This window comes from Tupaia chinensis, unplaced genomic scaffold, assembly GCF_000334495.1.
Source record: "Tupaia chinensis unplaced genomic scaffold, TupChi_1.0 Scaffold000290_1, whole genome shotgun sequence".
NCBI lineage: Eukaryota > Metazoa > Chordata > Mammalia > Scandentia > Tupaiidae > Tupaia > Tupaia belangeri.
In genome coordinates this window covers 3,178,475-3,196,963 of record NW_006159775.1, presented here as the reverse complement: position 1 = coordinate 3,196,963, position 18,489 = coordinate 3,178,475, and the positions used below count along the sequence as shown (strand labels likewise).

General features: G+C 35.7%; 1 protein-coding gene across 1 annotated transcript in view; it reads left to right on the top strand.

Annotated features, from left to right (window-relative positions):
• Window positions 1–18,489, top strand: part of ASXL3 (ASXL transcriptional regulator 3) — a 170,149-nt gene that overhangs the window by 28,786 nt on the left and 122,874 nt on the right. Inside the window, exon 4 of the mRNA XM_014588632.2 lies at window positions 17,367–17,475. Coding sequence (XP_014444118.2) covers window positions 17,367–17,475 — 109 coding nt within the window. The remainder of the gene's footprint in view (window positions 1–17,366; window positions 17,476–18,489) is intronic.

Sequence of the window (18,489 nt, the reverse complement as noted above, 5' to 3'; positions counted from 1 at the left end):
TACTTCTCTCATGTAGTTTTCTGAAGTTTGGAATATAATAAGCTATAAGCTTAAGTTAATTTTTTTTTATTCTACAATGTGCCAATTAGTTGTCGCTGCTCTAAATACATCTACTGATGCTTCCACTATCTTTATGTCCAATTCTGGCATCAACTCTGTGATACATGTATGTATCAAAATTTTGATAGTAACCATTTACATTTCTAAGTCCAGAACTCAATCTATATTGTTTCCAATCATACCTTGTCTGTTTATCTATGTTAACTAATTATACCAGCTCATGGAAAATATATAAACTATGTATGGATTTCAACCTTTTTTGGCACCAAAATAATCTCGTGCTTATATCTCATTTTTCTATAAACTATTTGATGTTCCCTTATACCACCATGGACCCCTAGTTCTCAAAAGCAATCCTAAACCAACTCCTCTATCTCACATTATCTAGTCAGTGACTATCCTACTAATTTTCTTCGCATACTTCTTCTCATATGTGTTTTCACGCTTTTCTCCCTGTCTTTGCCTTACTATCATTGTTCTGATGAGGCCATCATCATCTTCCTTTAGACCAATGCTGTAGGGTTGTAAACAGTACCTCAGTTTAAATCTATTTTGATGCTAACAGAGACACAAGAGTAATCTCCACCTTAAAATCTTCCTTTTTGTAATGTCACTTCTTTGCTGTGACATGCAAGCTATACTCTAAACATCAAGAATCAACGTGGACACTTTTTCTCTGGACTCTGAGTCCTGCCTTCTCACTGTCCCTCTGTGCCTCCTTCATGTTATTCCCTCTACCTGGAATGGCCTCTTTACTGCCATCCTCTGATTGAATTAGCAACTATATAAAGAATAGTAATCACTGACTGGCTACTTTCATAGCATAGTAATTTGAAGGTGGCTATCAAATTTTCAAAGCAGGCTCAGCTGCTGTAGCATGAGCTGCAAAGACACTGTGCTCCACTAGCAGGGACCACAGATTTGGTCTAATTCCTGGTCCAACCCAAAGACTAAGTACAGTGGTGTGCTCCAAGCAACTCAGGGAAACTGAGGCAGGAGGATTGTGAGCTTGAGGCTGGCCTGGACAGCATAGAAGGGGATTGTCTCACACACACACACACACACACACACACACACAAGAAGCCCAGCATAGTGGTACATACCTGTAGTCCCAGCTGGGAGGCCAAGGCAGAACGATCATGGCATGAGGAAATTGTCTTAAGAATAAAATAAAATTAAAAAATAAAATGAAATTAGAGCTACTCTAAAACCTGAAAATTCAGCTTTTGGGGATCTATTCTGGAGCAATAGTTATAGATATATAAAGAGAATGTATAGAAGACTATATATTGTAACACTATTTTAATAGTTAGAATTAGATGCAAACTAAGAGTTCTATAATTAAGTACTTAAATTATAAGACAGTGTATTTATTATATACAATCTTTAGAGCATTATGTGAGTATTATAAACATTCAGAATTCTATATGGACCAGCCCATGGCATGGTGGTTAAGACAACTGGATCCCACAGGTTCAACTTCCACAGTTTAAGTCCTGGACCCAGGGTATTCATAAGCAAGGGTACATGTGCATGCATACCAAAAATTCTAAAAAGAGGGAGAAATGGAGGAGAAGGGATTACCCCATGAAGGGGTGCTGTCTCACTTTTTCTCTTTCTTTTTGTCTCTCTCTGCAAGTACATATACCGTATGGCACATTAAAAAAAAAAAATCTGTCACTCATTAAGAGCAAAAAGATGTTGTGTAGGAAAATCTTAATCTCCAAGTCATATTAAGCAGAAAAATTATGCCTATCATTATGTATTAAATGCTCCCACTTGTACTGAAAATACATAAAAAATGCCAAGCCATAGAGTTGGGCATATGCATATATGTGAATATAGATATAAAAAGATTTAGGGAACCAGCAGTTAGTGTAATGGCTATGTCATTTGACTCCCACATAGTCGACTGTGGTTCGTGTCCCGGACCCGGTGGCTTAAAACTCACGCTGGGCGCATGTACGAGCGTGCCTAAGATCGCGAGAGGAGAATGAAGGAGAAGGGATTGCGATGTGACCATCCCCCCTGGGGGTTGATTTCTTGCTTTCTGTCTCTATGTCTCTCTCTCTGTCTGTCTGGTGAGTGCACACGCCCTGTAGCAAAAACCTCTCCAAAAACAAACAAAAAACAGATTTAGAATGAAACATGAAACTTATTTACTAGTCAGTACTGCTGCGCAGCAAAATGGTGTTGAGGAGAGTTGAAAGGAACATTTACTTTTAACTGGGTGTAATGATATACCTTTATATTTTTCATCTCATATTTATGTAAAAAATATATAAACATTAACATATATTACATCAAGAGGAGAATCTGATAGAAAGAAACCAAATTTAAGGTAAAAAGGATAATAACAATGAATAATCTCTTTTCTGTTCTGAAAAATTTTGAAAACGCAGCAAAGTATCCATATATCACCTAAGACTAGCTGGGTTTAACAATTACAGACATGGTGTCAAAGTTGCTTCAGGTTTCTTTTAAAGTCTAGTGGAAAGTGAAATTTCCTTTGGTTTTTCTTTTCCTTCTCTTTAGAGGCAACCAGTGTCATAGATTTTCAGTGTATTATTATAGTTCAGATGTTCACACTTTTACTTTGCCTATATACATAAAAGTATATTTATATCTATAGCTATAACCTATTGAACATTTATTGGGTCATCAGAAAAGTCATGGCACATTTTTTCATAGAAAAATGTATCATGACATTTCTTGATGATCCAATAATTTATATTTTTCTTTCCCATAATAATGGCTCTTTGTGAAAGTGGGTGAGTTTTTCTGTGGTCTATACCAGAAAGTGGATTCGCTAATCTGTAGAGCATTCATATATATACATTTTTTTTCACTATTAATGTTGCATAATGTCTTTCCAAATTGGTTATATTAATTTATATCTTTACTAGAGTATTTCATAATTACCATATCTGAACGTTCACAGCCAACAGTTGGAATTTCCCATCTTTAAATGTTGTTCTATTTTGTAAATTGTGAATTGCTGGCTTACCGAAAAGCCCAGAATGTTTTTTGAGTGTGAAGTCTGGCAGGGCCCTATAAGAGAAACATGAAAGATTGTTACTAAAATTAGATTTCTTTGGCTGGCTTATGCATCACGTGAAGACTTGTGCATTAAGAGCTCAAGGATCCAACATGGCGGTGCTGGTGTCTGGAAAAACAAGCTGGGCACATCGGCATGCTTGTCTCAAATTATGACTGGATGAAGAAATGGAGGGAAAAGGATGGTGGTGTGACCATGCCCCTTAAGGGCTGCTTTCAATATACTCACCTCCTTACTCTGGCAGGCACACATTCCTTTTGGCAATAAAAATAAAATAATAAAACAGTCCTCAAGAAGCTATTTGCCATTGAGAGATAGGGTTTTAGGTGCACAGAACTGCATACTACAGTAGTAGGACAGGATGTGATGTCTGTTCAAGTAGAGAGAGAATCCTTATGGAGAGGCAGTTAGTGTTTGTAAGAGGTGAAAGCAAGAAGACCTTGAAAAATTAGTAGGAAGGAAAGAGAACTGGGGGGATTGAGATGAGGGCTACATGCAGTCTACTCGGATGAACTTTAGAAAGGGAATAGTCAAACTATTAATAATTGCCTTTGAAAGCTTAACCCAAAAGAGTTTCATAGAGCCTTAAAACAAACTTATTTTAAATTCATCATTTTGTGGGTGAGGAAATTGAGGCCTAGGAAAAAAAGTCAGCTGGCACAAGTCACTTAGGATTCTCTATTAGCCCAGTCTCAAAAATAAAATTAGCAGAGGATTTACTGGTTTATTTAACTTAGACCTCCAACAGGATGATCTTTACATGACCAGAAAATGCAGAAGTTTAGGTGATATCATTTTTGTTCATTTTTTCTTTCTATATATTTTCTCTGCTTTCTTCAGCAGGCGCTGGCCTTCTGGAGGCAAAGATAGGCATCAACTAATCTTTTTTGTGTCTGTTTAGCTGGTGTTCCTGCCAAAAGTAATGTAGGCTCTGTCTCTTTATTTCTCTATGAATTCTCCAAAAGATACTCAAGCTTCCACCAATTGAGTTATTACTGTGACAATGGAGGTAGTTTATTCTGGCCAGTCTTCCCAGTGGGGGAAATCAAGACCATTTAATTGACTGCTTTGCTAGAATCACATTACTAAGGAAATTCCTAGAAGAAAGGAATGCAGGACATGCAAATATAAGATGATCACTGCAGCCTGTGTGGTGTACAGAGTGTTGACAGACATGTTTGCAGCCATGGGTTTAAAAGGAATATTGGTGATATCATTGCAGGTGTTTTATGTTCATACAACCATGAGTGTAACGAGTTTTTAGCAGTGATTAAATATATTTCAATGAGCATCCTCTGAGTACATTGAGGTGCCCTGTCAGGCAATTAAAAGGTAAAATAAAATATGTCTATCCCCTGAGGAGTGGTGCTTGTAAATAGTAAGGGCAAGATAATCAGATGTGGAAAAATTTTGAAGAAATTATGAACAATATGCAAACTGTTGTGATTGTTCTATGGGAAGGGAGTATACCCCAGGCTCAGAAAAGGCTTCACCATACAACTGGTAGTTAAAATATCCTTTGGAAAAATTATCTTGAGTGCCAAAGTGGAACATGGTAGACATGGGAGATGATTTCAGGCATAGAGTTTCATAGGAGTCGATGCAGAGAGATGCAAAATTATAAAGGCATGGTGATTTACTGAGTTGGACCAGGTTATAGAAGAGTGGCCTGATAATCAGAAGATGAAGATGAAGTAGGTGCCAACTGTATTGTGGGGGACCCTAAGGTTACCTGAGGAGTTGTGTTTCCTTTGGTGGGCAGTAAAAACTACTAATTAAAAAAAATGAAAGCCAGTGAATGGCATGGCCTCCAAAGCTGTATGTTTTTGTTCAAAGAGAAAACCTGGTACAAGTATATAGGATGCCTGGGGAAGTGGATGGTGAAGGCAGCGGGTACAGGTAGGGGCTTTCAAATTATCTTCTTGTGAGTGAGGTAAAGATTATGTAAGTTATGATGATAGGAAGCAAAGGATTTAAGAATAAACTTTGTGGAGGCAGAAAAATTGGAATACCTGGAGACATGTTTCAGTCCTGAGTGATGAGGAAGAGTTTTGTACCTATTACTGAATGGGCGATAGAGTGTCAGGAGAAAGATCTGCCCTAGTGGGGAGACAAGATATGTTTCATGTGAGGTATGTCATCTCTTGGGTGATGTAATGTTTCAAATATATAGTATTCTCAATTATACATGGATGGGTACTGTTTTTCAATGTTTCATTGCTATTTGAAACTCCTAGATTTATTTTTCAGTTCTGTGATTTACGTGGGAAAATGATTATCACACTGTGTTTTTCACAGAGAAACCGATGTTGCATACCTTTAAAATAATCTTTTAAAAGTTGCATAATGCAATTAAACATTCTTTTTTTTTTTGAGAGAGAGTTTTTTTCGCTATAGGGCGTGTGCGCTCGCCAGACAGACAGAGAGAGACATAGAGACAGAAAGAGAGAAATCACCCCCCAGGGGGGATGGTCATGCCGCAATCCCTTCTCCTCCATTCTCCTCTCGGGATCTTGGGCACGCATGCACACGTGCCCGGCGTGAGTTTTAAGCCACCGGGTCTGGGACGTGAACCGCGGTCGACTACGTGGGAGTCCAGCGACATAACCATTACGCTAACTGCTGTTTCCCCAATTAAACATTCTTGAGAGTGATGATTGCTAGGTACTTTTTCCCTAGTGATTCCGATCACATAAAAAATGTAGTATAGCATTTCCTTAAGTTTATTTTTAGTGTATCATAATAAATGTTGCTGAACATGATGGTGGGGGGGATTCTTCTATTACTTGTGGTTCTAGAACATGGATTTAAGTAGGTCTTTTCAGAGACTCTAATATATACATATATATTTCTCTATATAGATATATGGAAAGATATATATAAGTGTGTGTGTGTGTGTGTGTGTATACACACAATCTATATACAATCTATTTAATATTTGGTAAGTTTGCTGGAAGAGAATTCAGCATGCTGCATTTACCAAGCTTATTTAAAAATGTTTTTGGAGCATCACTTGGTATTAATAGCCTATGGAAAAAATTGTGGAATTGGTGTAGTATTGACCATTGCCAACAAGATGGAAGAGTATGACTAGCTACAAGAGGAATATAGACATTTATATTTTAGTATGAAATTAATTTAGCATACTAGATATAATTACAGTGTATTCTTTTTAATTAAATATATGAAAGGACTTCAAAAATTTTATGGAAAATGGAATTAAAATGAGTTTATTTTCATATTTTCATGCAAAAGAATTTCGAAATTCATGCACTTTTTTTTTTTTTTTATAATATGCATCTTTCCTAAACCATTTGGAGAACCCTTCTATAAAATTTGCCATTTCATTTTGGAAGGATATTTCTTGATCCAAAATCTGTATATATGTCCTGTGAGGTTGCAGAGTTAGAAAGGGATAGTATAAAGTCTAAATAGCCATCTATGGTCATGGTTCACAGACATAAGAAATCTATATGTGATCACACATTTCAGTTGTTTCCTTGAAATAAACTAAGGATAACATTTAAGTTCCAATTTCCTGAGTGATGAGGAAGAGTTTTGTACCTATTACTGAATGGGCGATAGAGTGTCAGGAGAAAGATCTGCCCTAGTGGGGAGACAAGATATGTTTCATGTGAGGTATGTCATCTCTTGGGTGATGTAATGTTTCAAATATATAGTATTCTCAATTATACATGGATGGGTACTGTTTTTCAATGTTTCATTGCTATTTGAAACTCCTAGATTTATTTTTCAGTTCTGTGATTTACGTGGGAAAATGATTATCACACTGTGTTTTTCACAGAGAAACCGATGTTGCATACCTTTAAAATAATCTTTTAAAAGTTGCATAATGCAATTAAACATTCTTTTTTTTTTTGAGAGAGAGTTTTTTTCGCTATAGGGCGTGTGCGCTCGCCAGACAGACAGAGAGAGACATAGAGACAGAAAGAGAGAAATCACCCCCCAGGGGGGATGGTCATGCCGCAATCCCTTCTCCTCCATTCTCCTCTCGGGATCTTGGGCACGCATGCACACGTGCCCGGCGTGAGTTTTAAGCCACCGGGTCTGGGACGTGAACCGCGGTCGACTACGTGGGAGTCCAGCGACATAACCATTACGCTAACTGCTGTTTCCCCAATTAAACATTCTTGAGAGTGATGATTGCTAGGTACTTTTTCCCTAGTGATTCCGATCACATAAAAAATGTAGTATAGCATTTCCTTAAGTTTATTTTTAGTGTATCATAATAAATGTTGCTGAACATGATGGTGGGGGGGATTCTTCTATTACTTGTGGTTCTAGAACATGGATTTAAGTAGGTCTTTTCAGAGACTCTAATATATACATATATATTTCTCTATATAGATATATGGAAAGATATATATAAGTGTGTGTGTGTGTGTGTGTGTATACACACAATCTATATACAATCTATTTAATATTTGGTAAGTTTGCTGGAAGAGAATTCAGCATGCTGCATTTACCAAGCTTATTTAAAAATGTTTTTGGAGCATCACTTGGTATTAATAGCCTATGGAAAAAATTGTGGAATTGGTGTAGTATTGACCATTGCCAACAAGATGGAAGAGTATGACTAGCTACAAGAGGAATATAGACATTTATATTTTAGTATGAAATTAATTTAGCATACTAGATATAATTACAGTGTATTCTTTTTAATTAAATATATGAAAGGACTTCAAAAATTTTATGGAAAATGGAATTAAAATGAGTTTATTTTCATATTTTCATGCAAAAGAATTTCGAAATTCATGCACTTTTTTTTTTTTTTATAATATGCATCTTTCCTAAACCATTTGGAGAACCCTTCTATAAAATTTGCCATTTCATTTTGGAAGGATATTTCTTGATCCAAAATCTGTATATATTTCCTTTGAGGTTGCAGAGTTAGAAAGGGATAGTATAAAGTCTAAATAGCCATCTATGGTCATGGTTCACAGACATAAGAAATCTATATGTGATCACACATTTCAGTTGTTTCCTTGAAATAAACTAAGGATAACATTTAAGTTCCAATTTTTTTTTTATTTTTGGTAATATACCTCAAGGCTCTCTTTCTCCTGAATCCCCTGTCATTTCATATATATTTACAAAATTCAGTTCAACTCAGCCTACATTTCTATTGTGTATAAAGCACTATTAGAATGTAAATTTATTTCAAGATTAGCTTGACATGCGTAGCCTGCTTAGTAAATGTTTGTTCAATGAATGAATTATGTTTTTCCCTAATGAACCAGTTCTACAAAGAGGTATCTCAATTTTGAAGCCAAATTTCCTACCCTATTTGTGAGTTCTTTCTTGCTTTTCATAGGTAGTAGTATTACTTGAGGACAATAACCAACAATGTCATCTTCTGCAGCCTACGTCTTTCAAATATTTGCAATCTGCCTCAGGGAAGTCATTGCCGAATGCAGTGTTGAGTGAAGTTGAGGCCCACAGCCTTATGATTGAGCAGCATCTGGCTTCTCTGTGTGTTTCCTTCAAGTGTGAAATATTCTCTTTTGGTATTTCAAGTAGATTAAGTGGAGGAGGCAGTTCTATGGAGAGAGATTGTTTGTTAGAGAAAAGAATATGGGGTTTGGAATCAGATTGAAATTTGGAATTTAGCTCATCACTTTGTCATTTTTGGAACTTTAGTTAGATTCTTAATCTCTGAGTCTCAGTCACAATATGTGAAAGTGGTCAACATGTTTACATTTTATCCCGCTATAAGGAACACAGATAGTTGATCAATGAATTGTAACTGTAGTAATAGATACTTGTTCCCATCATTTTACTATATCTCTACTAAGTTATGCCTTGCTATCAGTACTATCCACATGTGAAATACTATGTGTATTCTTGTCCATGTCTTTATTTATTTATTTACTTTTTGCAAGTTTTATTGCTATAGGGCTTGTGCGCTCACCAGAAAAACCGAGAGAGACAGAGACATAGAAAGTGAGAAATCACCCCCCAGGGGAGATAGCCACACCACAATCCCTTCTCCTCCATTCTTCTCTAGGGATCTTGGCCACGCACATACACGCACCTGGCGTAAGTTTAAGCCACTGGGTCTGGGACTCAAACCACGGTCGGCTACATGGGAGTTCAGCGACATAGCCATTACACTAACTGCTTTTCCCATATATCTTCGTTTATTTTTGATAAAGTGATGGAACTGAAATGAGAAGTTAAGCAAAATCTTACCTGGAGCAGTTTCTTTCCATTTGCCATTCTTCGTACCTCTTCTTCTTTCTGCTATAGCGTGTGTACACTACACTTTCTAGAGAGAGAGAAAAAAACAGAGATAAAAAGCAAGAAATCACCCTCCAAGGGGGATGGCTATGCCATGGTCTTTTCTCTTTCATTCCCCACTTGGGATTATGGGCACTCACACACACATGCACCCAGTGAGAGTTTCAAGTGTCCGGATCTGAGACTAGTGATGTAACTACTATACCATCTGCTGGTCCCACTTTGTGCCTTTCCTAAACATTGGTTTCTTTGAGTAGTAGTGGTAGTGTTAATAATATCAGGAGCTCACAGTTTTTGAGCACAAGATGCCAGGTGCAGTTCCACATGCTTCACATATTTTAACTCATTTCATATTCAGAATTGTCTTCTATGACATACTGAATTTTATTGTCCACATTTTGTAGATGAGGAATCTAAGACCTCAAGAGGTCGAGGCTAATACGATGCAGCTAGTAAATGGTCCCACCTCAGCTGAACTCAGACTGACCAGCTCTGTAGTCTGGTTTATTATACTCTACTGCCTTCATTAGTATAGTGTGGTAATATGGCACGTCGTGACTTGCGTAGTTGTATAGAGCCATTGACAGAATTTAGCTATACATGTGCAGGTTCTTTTCTGAATTTTATTAGCAAAGATAACCACCTCACCTCCTATTTTTGTTGGGGGGGGGTCTTCAAAAATTATTATAGAGGATATACACTTTGGTTTACACTGACATAGGGTGATTTTTTTTTAGAGAGGTTTTTTTCACTATAGGGCACGTGAGCTCGCCAGACAGACAGAGGGAGACATAGAGACAGAAAGGGAGAAATCACCCCCCAGGAGGGATGGTCACACCGCAATCCCTTCTCCTCCATTCTCCTCTCGGGATCTTGGGCACGTGCGCACACGCGCCCGGCGTGAGTTTTAAGCCACCGGGTCTGGGAGGTGAACCGAGGTCGACTACGTGGGAGTCCAGCGACATAGCCATTATGCTAACTGCTGGTTTCCACACAGGGTGATTTTTAAATTACTTACAGATCCTATTTTAAAATCAGTCTAAAACAAACTTCTTTCTTTGTATTAATGTTTTGAACCTTTTGTCTCCTAAAACCAAAGGACAGTTTAGTGGGTATGGCTGTGTGAATCACTATAGTGTATCATTTTATGAATAAGAGTGAGACTCAAACAGATGTAATGATATTATTCAAAATAGCATAGAGGGCCAGCTGGGTGGAATGGTGATTAAGTTGCCTGGAACCTATATGGTGGGTCACATGGTTCAAGTCGTGGAGTTGGCAGCTTAAAAATCACACTAGGGGCATGTATATGCATGCCCAAAATCTTAAGAGGAGAAGGGGTTGCAGTGTGGTCATTCCCCCAGGGGGTGTTTTGCCACTTTTTCTTTCTCTCTCTAGCTCTATCTGTTTCTGGTGAGTGCACATATCCTACAGCAAAACAAACTAACAAATCTGAATTCACTGTCTGAAGTTTATTTATTTTCTAAGAATATCTTTTGTATTTTTCAAGCCCAACAAAAAACACACATTGAGATTTGGAGTATAGAATTATGTCTCTAAATTTGAGAATTAATTTGCATAACATGTTATTTGATAATAAATGTTGCCCCAATCTTCCCACCTAGTAAGAAAAAAGGAACAGGATTACATTTCTAACTTTATCTTAAAGACATGTTCAATATTCAAAAATCATATAATATCTTCATGTAAAAATCAACAAAATATATTCCTTTGAAGTATCACCCATCTCTTATTTGAGCTGATAGGTTGTCTTGATTTTTTATTTTTCTAAACTCCAATCTTTATTATTTCTCATATGTTAGTGTTCATTAATCTTTTCTCTTTTTTTTGGAGAGGTTTTTACTACTATAGGGCATGTGCTCTCATCAGAAAGACAGAGACAGAGAGCGAGAAATCACCCACCTGGGGATGGCCACGCCACAATCCCTTCTCCTCCCTTCTTCCCTTGGGATCTTGGGTATACATGTACATGCGCCAGTGTGAATTTATGCCGCCAGGTTTGGGACTCGAACTGTGGTCTACTGCATGGGAGTCCAGCAACGTAGCTATTACACCAACTGCTGGTCCCCATTAAAATCATTTTGTTACGGGCCATCAAGTGGTGTGGATGTTTAGGTGCTGGATCTTTCATGGCTGACTGGGTAGTTTGAGTCCCACACTCAGTGGCATAAAAAATCACTCCAGGCAGGTGTAATTTTTAAAAAGAGATCTCCCAACAGGGGACTGGAGGAGAAGGGATTGCCACATGGTTATTCCCAGTATAAGGTGTGATTTCTCACTTTTTCTCTTTCTCTGTCTCTCTCTGACAAGTGTACACGCCCTATAGCAGAACCCAAAACACAACAAATATAACAATTTTCCTTATATATGAGAGATTCTAGTTTCTAAGGTTTTATTTTTAGTAATTTTAGAGGGCGCTCTTTCGAATACCAGTGATAGTTATCGAGAGTAGGGAATTAGATTGGCCTTATTTTCCAGAGTAGTTTTTAATTGTCTAGGTTATTGATTTATCAACTGGAAGACACTGTGTGTCTAGAGGTTATTCTCATTCACTGATAAAAATAGTTCATTCTTGGGGCCAGCAGACGACATAGCAATTACATTGCTGCACTCCCACATGGCCAACCACAGTTTAAGTTCCTGACCCAGTGGCTTGAAAATCAAGTAAGGCATGTGTGCGTGAATGCCCGAGACCCTGGCAGGAGAAAGGAGGAGAGGAGATTGCAGCGTGTCCATCTCCGCTGGGGCATGATTTCTCATTTTCCCTCTCACTGACTCTGTTGCTCTCTCTCTGGAGAGTTCATGCACCCTAAGGAAAAATATCTTTAAAAAAAAAAAAAAGAGAGAGAAAGAAAGAAAAAGAATAGTTCATTATTCTCCACAAGTAGGAGCATTCATTAAATATCTAAATAAATAGACAAAGTCAAGAGTATATTATTTTTAACATTTTAGAAACATTTTTGTGAAGTGTGAGCTAGATACACAAATCCTAAGTGTAAACAGTTTAATTTTCACAAAGTAAACACACAAAGTTTCTGTATCAAGAGCTTGAATATTACCTGTACCCCAAAGATCAATATAATTTACTCTTAAAAATATATATCTTTTATAATTAAGGTATTTATGCAGAACTAGCTAGAAAAACTTAAAGGAAGCTATTTCTTTTTTTGAAAGAAGACAATTTATAATTCTTTATATTAATTTATAGTAGTAGTATTTGGTACAATAATTGTCTAATAATGCTAAATAATTGGGTGTTGCATGTGTTAAGTTTTGGACTTACATTGTACAAGGTTAATTTTTCAATATTTCCATATTTGAAAAATGAGATTAATGATTACAGAAAATAGCTTCCATCTAAAATTTTCAAGATCCAATAATACAATAAATTTGTTTAAAGTTCGGATTGCTTAAATATTGTCTTGTAAAACATTGTTATTTTACAAATAAAGGAGTCGAGGCTCGTGATTATGATATTTTCTTTGTCATGTTTGCAGATAGTCTTCCAACCTCATTTCCCAGGAATTTCTGGTTTTTATGATGATTTAAATAGAGAGCATATGCATTCACCGCATATTGACTATTAGTAAAATTTCGTGTGTTCCATCAGTAATTTGGTGGTATAAAAACAACGGTTTTCTGTATTTTGCACAGCACTGGGACTCTGCAAAGTGTCTCTGGGGGTTCTTTGATGTCTAGACAGTTTAAATTATGCCTGCTCCCCTGCCTCCAAATTCCACCCCTGTTCTGCTTCAGGGGTTGTGGGAAATGAAAACAAACCAGGAGGGTTCCACAACCCTCCGGTCTAGGGGGAAAAACAAACAAGTAGAATAAGCTGTATATCTACCCTGGCAGGTGTAGAGGCAAGGGCCCAATTATAGAGGATGGAAGAAAGAAAAGTATTGGAGCAAATATTTTTCTGTTCATTCACTTCTAACTATATTTATAATATGGAAATACACATGCATTATAAATAAAATGAAAATCTCATATTGGGGAAGAAAGTTGAAATAACCTTTTACCCCAGTGCTACGTTCTTCTCTCCTGTCTTCTCCATAGGTAGCTAAATCTAAGACTTTGGTGTGTTTCCTGTGTATTGTCCTATTTTGTGAAATAGTGAGATAAAGAATTGTGTTTTAAGTTGGAAAACTAACTTTCTTTTTTCTTTCTCTTTTTCTGTTTTCCTTTTCCTTTGTTTTGGGATGTCATGGTTCTTCAAATTCATCTTGTTAGAAAGTAAGTAACTTTTGACATTTCAGAAATTTTTTTGTTAAAACATTGATGTTTTATTACTTTATGTACACATAAGACAAGTTTCCCATAAGTTCACTGAAAATATATATTATGTATGGATTTCAAATTTTTCTTGCAGCAAAATAAACTATGTTTTAACTAAATATAAAATTATTTAAATTTAAAAATAATTATTTAAAATTAAGTAATATTTTAATTCCATTTTCTATGTATGTTTTCCTCATACAAAATTATATACATATGCTATTGCAAAATTTCTATTGCAAAACTTTTTAATTTTTTTTTCTTTTGGAGAGGTTTTTCCTACAGGGCACGTGCACTCTCCAGAGAGATAGCGAGAGACAGCGAGAGACAAAGACAGACAGGAAGTGAGAAATCACCCCCCAGGGGGTATGGCCATGCTGCAATCTTTTCTCCTCCATTCTTCTCTTGGGATCTTGGTCACGCACGCACATGTGACCAGCGTGAGTTTAAGCCACCAGGTCCAGGACTTGAACCATGGTTGACTACATGGGAATTTAGAGACATAGCTATTACACTAACTGCTGGTCCCCAGAACTTCTTAATTGTGAAGTGATTAACTTTTGCATTAAGTATGATGAAGATGTTTGGAATATATTAAAAATAAATACTATGCAAAATGTGTGCATGTTATCTAAGAATACAAACTTAAAACATATTTGCTTCATCTTTCAACTCACCATAATCACTGTTTTCAGTGTATGTGTACACATTTGCTAATGTCGTATATTTTGTTAATTATTTTTTTTCTGAATATAATAATATATGAATAAGTTTTTATTTATTCCTGTTCAGTAGCATTTAATTAAAACATACATATCTTTAGGGAAAAAAACAGTCCAGGTTTTCTAAGCTTTATGGAATTGATGAAAATAATAGCAGTAAGTAACTGGTACAAAAGATTTAAAAAATTATATTTCCTTATGTGTATTTTTATTGGATGAATCAGTTACCTTTTAGTATGCAGCTAGTGCTTTTGATACTTTTTACGTTTATTTTAAATAAAATAGACAAGAATAGTCAGTTTTTCTCTTTCCCAAAAAGAAATGCAAGGGAAGGTCTAGCAGGAAGCGTAGTGGTTAAGGCACTGGACTCCCATATGGTCAACTGTGGTTTGAGTCCCGGATCTGTTGACTTGAAACTCATGTTGGCCGTGTGTACATGCATACCCAAAATCCAGAGAGGAGATTGCAGGAGAAGGGATTCTGGCATGGCCATCCCCCTTTTCTCACTTTCTGTCTCTATCTCCCTCTGTGGCTTTGGCAAAAATCTCCCACAGCAAAAATCTCTCTCTTAAAAAAAAAGAATAGCATGGGATATACTTAAAACGACATGATTAATGAGCACATGATTTGAATTAGAAAACTTACATTTGATTACAAAATATTTTCTTAGTCTGCTAAAATGCAAATGTATGGTTTTGACATAAAGCAAATGTCATGTGTGTTTTGAAAAGATTTTGGGAAATTCAGCAGTCATTAATACTTTCAGAGCCATATTGTGATGTGATTGTGAATTGCATATTAAAAATTTTTCCATAGTAAATCTTGAGCTTATTGAGTTAATAAATTGTTTAATAATATATTCATGTACAATAGAGCTTATTATTTGTATAAAACCAAGTGCTTATTACGTAGGTTTAGAGCAAACATAGCATTAAACTACTACTTATAGTAGTCAATTTATCTTCTCTAATTATCCTTGGTTTACTGTACTTTAGAAAGAAAATGTAACTTTTGTTGATATTATTGTTCAGTATTTCTTAGTTGCCTTTACATCTGAATTTTTCAATGCTAAATTCTTAGACTCATAGGTATTAGGATCTCATGAATAAAGAGAAGGAAGAATATGATAAGGTTTCATGTTAGGTGGACAATTTTATTGCTATGTTTTAAAAAGTCGACAGAGTGTCATTTTATGTATTGGAGAGTCTATTTTACTTCTGTTAAAATCTTCTTGCTGACTCCCTATGGGAAATCTGTATTGCTGACAGTTTCACAAAATTAAAACTCCCAAACTGGCATAATCATTCATAGCTTCAAATTTTCTATACTTTTACCTAAAGCGCATAATGTAAAAATATATATTTTGCAGTGTTCAGTATAAAATGTCTTGCATTATTTATCTGGAATTTATTCATGGAGAGACATTTCCAGAGAGATGAATATATTTTACTTTATAGGTATTCCTGGGCCCACTTTAAATATGAGTAAAAATCTTTTGTGAGGGAAAATAATGAAATGTAGTCAGTAAGCTTGTAAGAGCTTCATGAGGAAAGATATTGCATAAGCACACAGCATTATTACTATGTGTGCTTCAGTGTTACAACACCATTGTTCTATGACCAAATTTATGTTAAGACTGTTGTTCCCTGTCAGGCCCAATGGAATCATATTTATGTGTTGGCACAGGGAAGCTGCTTCCTAAAATAATAAAGAGGGTTCATATTATTACAATACTTATAAACCTTTATGATTATGATGTGTATATATATACTGACTTGTTATTAACCATATTCTGGCAACTCAGCACCTTGAACCTTTTTTGTTTTATTGGTGAGTTTTGTAGTCAGAGACTTGACAATCCTGGTTTTCAGAACACCTTTACATAAAAATATGTTTTTATCCTCCAAATTCATAGTTTGAAAGCATACTATCTTAAAGGGTTTCTGGTCAGAGGATAGTCTGGATTAAATGCCCATAAGTGGCAAGTAGAGTGGAATAGGGCTTCTAATCAAAACTGATTTGGTCAAACATTGTGATCGTATAGCATGTTTGGAAGTACAGTACATTTGGAAACCTAATTAAATGAAAGCAATAACTATTACTCTAAATGCTAGCTTGCAAAATTATTAAGTTTGCAGACAAAAGACAAAAGTAATTAAAAAAATATGAATACATGTCATAAACACCTTTTCAAGTGTATGCATACATTCAGTAATGTTTGTATGTATATGCTTTGATATTTTAGTCAATAGTTTAGTGCTGTTTGACTTCTTTAAAAAAAGATTTCATAATTCAGTCACTTGTATTTTTCCTCTAGAACTAATTATTAACTGGGCATAATCCCCCACTACATATTTTTAAAATTTGATGTATCTGCGTAAAGGATGTCATTGTAGAAGCTGTATCAGAGATATAAACACAGATACCTATTCTTATTTGGCCATGTGAGAAATGCAATCCTGCAAGTAACTTAAATACTTATAATTTCAAATCAGTCCTGCCCTGGATTCTTATTATTCTTTTGTTGCTTTTCAACCTATGGGGTGGGACTGCCCTTGAACTTGTTTTTCTTCTTTTTTTTTTTTTTTTGATCATTGAAGTGTAACCGTCAAGTTGTCTGTAATATTTAAAAACCCAGGCTTTGTGATGTTGTTTATAAAATAATACTCCAGAAATGTTTGGCTTTGGTTTCTTTAACATGTAGTATTGGTTGCTTTATAAATAAAAGCATAATTTCAATTCAGGAGACTTTTTGCTTGAATCCTATACGACAGACAGATGCATTCCATTAACTTCGGTGAAACTAGACTGGCCTGTTATTATAATGTAGATGTTTTTGGGATTGGGAGGATATTTTTAAAAGGCATGCAAGATTTTTTTTTTTTTTAAGAGCAACTCAGAGGACAGTTTTGCCACAGGAGCTACACCTCAAACTGCTTCATTTTGTTCACATTTTTATTTTCTAGTGGAACTTCTCCATTAGCCTGTCTGAATGCTATGCTTCACACTAACACTCGAATAGGGGATGGAACATTCTTCAAAATTCCTGGAAAGTCAGGCCTCTATGCTCTTAAAGTAAGTTGTATTGTCCTGCGTAGTGTGTCTGTTAAGTTATCACATGTGAAGGTAAACAAAATTAGATTTGGGTGTTGGATAGAAGAATGACCCCTTTGCCTTCTAAATGTTTTCAGATGTCTTAACAGCGATTCCCTATTAGGAATAAACAATGACATTTTTCTTTAAGAAAAGCATATCTGTGGTTTTACTCCATAGTATATGGTAATGGAAAATAGTTGTGGCCTTCTTAACATTTTTTCGATTCTTTCATATTTATAGGGAGGAGTGTCTTGGATCATTAGCCCTCAGTTTAAAATCTTCTCAGTTGTCATAAACACTTTGACCTAATGACCACCAGTTGATGATCAGACTTCCTATCTGTATGCATTTCAACTTTTTTAATAAAAGAAATTATGCATTCTTCTTGAAAACTTACTAAAATTATGTATTCAATTTTAAGACAAATGGTGATCTCAAAGCCTTACAGTATTGCACATGCATTACATAAGAAAAATTGAGAAAAAAAAAAGCCTCAAATAACTGAGTCTTAATTATTTTAGTGAATTCTTGTTCCCTTCTAGAATTGGAAATGCCATCTGAATGGAAAATTCCAGAGGGCGAAAAGCTTGTGGTTGTGTAACTTGGAACAAGTAAATTTAGTGTACTATGACTTACAAATGAAAGAGAAATCATGGCTTTAATGATGGATTATATTTAGAGTTAATTCCTTGGAGGGATTGTTTTTTTGGCCAAAGGTCATACCTGGCAAAATAAATAGGGATAAGCAAGGATTTTCCTCAGCCACCAAACGTTAGGAACTTGCCACTGTATGTTTCAGAAAATAACACAACTTAATCAAAAAGACAGTTTTCCAGTTGCTTTTTGTGGTTACTTGGGTGTTTAATTTATATATTAAAATTTTGAGTCATTAAGGTGTTTCTTAGCATTCTTAAGGATGTAGAATTTTTTAAAAAATGCAAATAACTTCTGTCAAGAGGAAACTTTCGTGTGTGTGTGTGTGTGTGTGTGTGT